A 5846-nucleotide genomic window follows, 5' to 3' on the forward strand; every position below is an offset into this window, starting at 1 on the left:
CTCGAGCAACACCATTTACAGAGCTTTGAGTCTCAGTATCAGATACCAAGATGCATGGGTTTCGAAAAAATGTGTCTACTAGCCTCGACCTATTTTTAGGTGAACAAATGAGGATGCTACCATGTGTGAGGAGGCCTATAGCTAGACGTGTGGAAACCCGAGCGGGCCCCACTTGCTCTCTGACTTCACTGCACTCAAAAGATTTACGGCCAACATTTAAGATGCTGATTCTGATGTCGCGAGTTTCATCCGAGAATATCAACGAAATGAATGGAAATGTGCGGGAGTGAATACACTGCAGCAACATGGTTCATGCTCCCTGTTGTGGTTTGTGAGAAACACTCCGAGCTCCGAGGGCTAAATTTAACTCCTCTTCACTTTCGCTGAATATTTAATTTACGGCCTTGCGCGTAATTGATCACTCTGTAAGGCAATAGCATATTAAACCACTTAAAAGTTGTAAATATAGTATTAAGATCTGCTCGGTTACTGTATTGAGAAACACTCAAGCTTTAATGCTTATCACTTTATTATTGTAATAAGAAAAGAGACGCATTCCTCTGTGATAACTTGATTGTTGGGAATTGGTGTGTTTTAGATCAAATGTTCCAGTTCATTCACACTGAACCTGCAGAGCTTCTTTCCAACTTAACAGAGCTTCACTTAATATGTGATCTTAAATATTACCAGCAGGTACTTTGCCTGAATTGCCTCCAAACGGCTGTACATGAGTTAATTAACACAATTGCCTCGTTGTGTGTCATGTGTCATATGTGTTATTAAGAGTTGACGATGCATTATTGGAGGCCAATTTTTTTTTTTTTTTTGCATCTGCAGGAATGTGGTTGCCCCAATCGCCCTGAGATGTTCTCAGATGGTAGATATTTGCAGCTTCTGCCGCTCTGCAGTCTTGCGACATTAGCTGTATACCTCAACCATAGGTTACTCCATAAGGCTGATCCGAACTCAGAGTCGACTTTCAGACGAACCCAGCGACCTAACAGGGACCAGACTTTTGGGACCTGCACCTCCCGTCGGATCACAGTCCTCAGTATGAAATGTACCAATCATTTGGACATTTTTTTTTCTACGTGAACAAGTTTGCAAAATGTTGACAGCTCGTTCCTCTCTGACGCGCTCACATGGCGCAAAACGCAGCGCGTCTCTCTCACTGAATGGTAACATCATGAACTCTCACATCTTTTGAGGACTTTTCTGTATGTTGTAAAGCCTCGTTGGATTGTTTGTTGGTGGGGTGTCACCTCAGATTGTCAATATTATGGACACTTAAGCCAATGCAATGACCATATAAACCCTTATCAGTCATTCTCTTGGTTTTGTTTTAACCACGTGTACGGGATGTCTTTGGAATGGTTGAAATCTCTTGCTTGTGCAGAAATTTGGAAACTGTCCAGTAGAAGGCAGTACAAGTCATAATTAAGAAAAATGAAGAGAGTCTTTGGAAGAACTCAAGTTCTCTTTCACTTGAGAGGGGTTGTCCAAACAGTATAAATGTTTAAGTATATGTTAGTGTGAATGGTTTGTCATTCTCTCATCAACTCTGAGTGTACATTGTGGCGTATAACCTCACAGGGTATAGGACAGATTTAAGGTTATAAGTTTCTCTTTAGAAGTAAATCAGAATATGAATTTTATCAGCGTCAAAATAATGTGAGGAAATAACTCTTTTCTGGGGTTAAAATGCTACCAGAGCCCTTAATGTCTATTTCTATAAAGTAAGGTCAATACTCAGCATGATTGAATATTGAACATCTGTTTCATGATTTATTTATTTCTAATGATTTCCTGCAAGAATGTGTGTATATGTCTCTTAAAACCCCCTCTGCCCTTACTCTCTAACATTTCTTATAAATGTTTTCAGGGTACATGCAGCTCAATGGATTAAGTGAATTTAAACCCCTGATTATAACAGATGTCCCTCCATTAGTTTAATAAGCGGAGGTGTTTACCCTGCCATGTAAAAAAAAAAAAAAAAAAAAAAAGAACCAGCACACCGTGAAATCACATGTTCACTCAATTTTAATAATTCAATCCAGGTACCTGATTGATTCAACACACAAGTACTATCCAACAAAAGCTGTCAGTCCAACACATTTATTACACATTATTGTTTCACATCAACAGGGAGAGCAGCAGGCAGGAACAGAACATCTGAGGTTTCTCGTCTTTGCATCAAACAATCTGGACGGTCTTGATATCCATAAGAGATCCATTATTTAAAACAGGGAGGGGAAAGCCGTGGTCAGATGTGTTGATTCTCTTTATTTCAGGATGTCACAGAACTCTGAGGGAGAGAGAGAAAACATCGGATTCAGTCGGAAATCATGAAAACTTAGGATACAAAACCTGCAGATTTGTTGTATTGCCTGGTTTGAGTGCATGTTTTTTTTTTATAGAGTGCAACTTCAGCACTGAGTAATGGACAGCTCCTCAGCCGAAACAGCTCTCATTCTCATCTGCAGCCAGCTCTTACAGATGTTTAACTAACACCCACCTTCCATCCCGATCTTTCCATCACCGTCCTTATCTCCTGCAGCCATCAGAGACTTAGTCTCAGCCACGGTCAGCTCCCTCGCCCCCGGGAAGAAATTCTGCAGGAACAGCCTGATGGGTGCATCAAAAAAAATATCAGCGATAAGTTCAGCCTTATGTCTGTGTGGACATTATCTTTTCTGATGACATTTTCTCCCCCTGTAGGGCCTTTCTCCTTCACTCACACACAAGACCTCCCCATCATGTCTTACTGAATTCATTCACAGCGGAAATGCTCCCTCCATTCACACACTGACCTCTGCCTGAGGGCCATGACACGGATGTGGGACTCATGCACCAACACACTTGCACACACGTCTGTATCCTTGCTTTAGCCCTTAAAACATACTTACACACACACACACACTCGCACATCCTTTTCTTACTTTAGCTCCTCCTCTTCAATGTATCCACTCCTGTCTTGGTCCAGAACTGTAAACACTTTCTCCCCCTCAGCCTCAGACGAGCCAGTCAGCCCCACTTGTACAAAGAATGCCTTGTGGTCGAAGGTGCCTGGAGCTACACGGGCAGAGAGAGAGTGAGAGATGAAGAGGGTAACAGACAGAGAGGACAGATGCAGAAGTGAGAGGTCGATCCCCAGAATGACAAGAAAGCGAGAGTGCGAGCGGCTGAAAAGAGCTGTCACATGTACTCATTCGCTCAGATGACTTTCATTCTTCAACCGGTGACATTTACCAATACACACCCTGTAGCGCATCACTGTCTTTTGCCATTAACAGGGATGTCATTATGCCATTGAAACAGTCAAAGCGCACTGAGTATTGCCTATGGGTCTAATGCGAACTAAATGTTAAAAGCCTTTCTTTTTCCTTTTTTTTCAAACTATTCAGGTTGAAAAGAAAAGATAATCTGGGATGAATTACCTGCGCGTAAATTATTAACTGAATGACTCCTTGAGTTACAGTATAAACTGAAATATTAACAGTCATATATGAAAATGAATAACAGTATGAAAAGAGAGACACCTCTTTAAAAAATGCATCACAAACCGTCATGTGATTTTTATGTTTTTGCTTCGCCTACTTCATCACTCCTTCAAAAAACCCTGTTAAATTAGCACCTTCTTTAATTGAGACATGCAAAAAAAAATGTCAAAGTTTGAAAGTCATTTGTTGTTGAACTTAAAGAGGGGTTGGGTTTCTCGAATAAAGGGCATGTAAGCACTGACATTTGGTTTTCATTGGAGCGGTGCAGCTGAGTTTGCCTCCTCATGCAGACGTAATTGCCAGAGATAAATGATTAAGTGCTCTGGGATGTGAGAGCTTGTGAGATTTGGGCTTCTCTCTGTGTAAAGGCTCAGCACAAACACGATGGTATCTAGGTGGTAACAGCTCTCCTGCCACACTGCTGCCTGGTTACCTGCAGGCTCCCCGTCCCCACTGTGAACAACACATCATACAGGTATCCCCTGTGGGGGTCGGGGTGGGCTTGTCTCTTTCGCTCTGTATTACATGAATGGATGTAAAACCGCTTACTCTAAAGTATGTGTTAATGATCAGTTGCTTGTTATGTGTGTCTCCTTGCATGCAATAGTGTGTGTGTGTGTGTGTGACTCACTTTGACAAGCCTGGACCGCAGCCCTGATGTCCTCGTCGCTCAGCATCCCTGAAAATGCCATGGTCCTCTGTAGCTGCCTGAGGGATGCAAGCACACACGCACGGGAGAAATGTAAAGTGACAGTAAATGACACAGGTGCAGGTGTTTTCAGCTGTCAGGTTACAGTCCCTGTCAGTTACAAACTATCAGAACTTTATCATATCTCTGTGTTTAGTCTGCAGGTACATCTGTACTTACAAAAAAAACAAAAAACAGGCAGAGTGTAACCTATTTATCAGTAGGGCTGTACCATTTTGTCAGCAAGGTACAACAGCATTAACAAAATCTATAATTCATCATTGTTTTCTCAAAGAGAGAAATAAAAACATGTATCATATGACATTTGAATGATATAAGAATTATCTGACTGTCAAATCGTATTAATGAAAGAAAGGAGTGTTTTCTCCACTGATAAAGTTGTTGCAACTTGAAAAAAGGCAAACACGCACAAGGTTGGACATCCATGTTTTGTCATGCATCTCTCTTTTAGAGCAAAAATACTTCAAGGCACAAACACCCCATCCACACAACTGCCAACCATCATCACACAAACATAGGAATTCACACAAAAAAAAGCCTGGCACCTACCGTGCTTCGGGTGAGGTTTGCACTCTCTGTGATGATGATGTGCAGATCTCTGCCTCACTTTATTGCTCAGTGTCTAAAAAGCCAGCGACGCTCTCTCTTGCAGCTTCGTGATCCAGAGTGCAAGAAGCAACCTGACGTATCTGTCCTCAAACCCAGGAGATTTCCCCCACGCCACAGAGTGCATCCTCCTCCCCCTTCATCAGTTAATCAGAGCAGATAATCTTCTTACTCATATTGCTTTGAAGAACAAAGACTCAAAAAACTTGTAAAAATACAATAAAAACATATTACATATATCTAACCTGATAATCATTCATATATTGTTTAATCAATGCATTTTTTTAAATCATATTTTATCCACTGCTCCTGCATTAACTACTTATTCTTAAAAAAATACAACTAATGCTTTTTTTCTTCAACAACCAAATTTCCCCCTGGGATTATTAAAGTATTTCTGATTCTAAACTTCACATTAACATTGATTAAGTAATTGTAATATTAAACACATAGGCAGGTGAACTCAAGAAATGTGACCAGCAGTGGTCTTACTTTTCTTTTTTTTTGGTTTATGTCATTGAGTAAAAATATAAAAACGCAGTTGTCATTTTTAAAAGTTAAGCTTTATATAATAAAGGCTAAATAAGGGGCTTGAGTTGTAAACAACAAAACAAACATTCTGCTCTATATTCTCATATTAGGTTTAATCACACCTCATACAGAAAACAAAGGTGTGCAAGACATGAATGTCATCAAAACAACTCTGGATAAGGCTGTCTAAACTTTGAATCTTTCCATTTCTTACATCTTACATCAACTATTATTATTATTTAATTTGAGTTGTATTTTTGTTCCCTTCGCTATTAGTATAAATTTATAGAGAATATAATTTTTTTCAGTACATCTAATGCCAAGTAATAATCATATTTACTGACTGGTAATGTAAAAATACATTAAATAAATCGTGTTGCTTCAGCCAGACTCACTGCTCCTTTTAAAATGACCAGATTCACCTTTAAACATCTCTACTGTAGTTAAAGGTTGACCTTGAAATCTTGATATAAACATTTACAGACAGGTCGTATTTCCTT

General features: G+C 39.9%; 1 protein-coding gene across 1 annotated transcript; it reads right to left on the reverse strand.

Moving 5' to 3' along the window:
• Positions 1 to 2022: 2022 nt before the first annotated feature.
• Positions 2023 to 4926, reverse strand: pvalb5 (parvalbumin 5). The gene is made up of 5 exons (XM_029277803.2): positions 4759 to 4926; positions 4132 to 4208; positions 2940 to 3072; positions 2516 to 2625; positions 2023 to 2305 (listed from the first exon to the last, which is right to left on the reverse strand). The coding sequence occupies exons 2-5, from the start codon at positions 4190 to 4192 to the stop codon at positions 2283 to 2285; spliced, it is 327 nt and encodes a 108-aa protein (XP_029133636.1). The 5' UTR covers positions 4193 to 4208; positions 4759 to 4926; the 3' UTR covers positions 2023 to 2282.
• Between the last annotated feature and the right edge of the window lie 920 nt (positions 4927 to 5846).

The sequence above is a fragment of the Labrus bergylta genome, chromosome 16 (assembly GCF_963930695.1).
Source record: "Labrus bergylta chromosome 16, fLabBer1.1, whole genome shotgun sequence".
NCBI lineage: Eukaryota > Metazoa > Chordata > Actinopteri > Labriformes > Labridae > Labrus > Labrus bergylta.

Coding starts and splice junctions, on each gene's coding strand:
- pvalb5 (XM_029277803.2), bottom strand. CDS start 4,192: ATGGCATTTTCAGGGATGCTGAGCGACGAGGACATCAGGGCTGCGGTC. Junction 2,626..2,939: donor ATTGAAGAGGAGGAGCTAAA/GTAAGAAAAGGA, acceptor TGCACCCATCAG/GCTGTTCCTGCAGAATTTCT. Junction 2,306..2,515: donor TGGAAAGATCGGGATGGAAG/GTGGGTGTTAGT, acceptor TCTCTCCCTCAG/AGTTCTGTGACATCCTGAAA.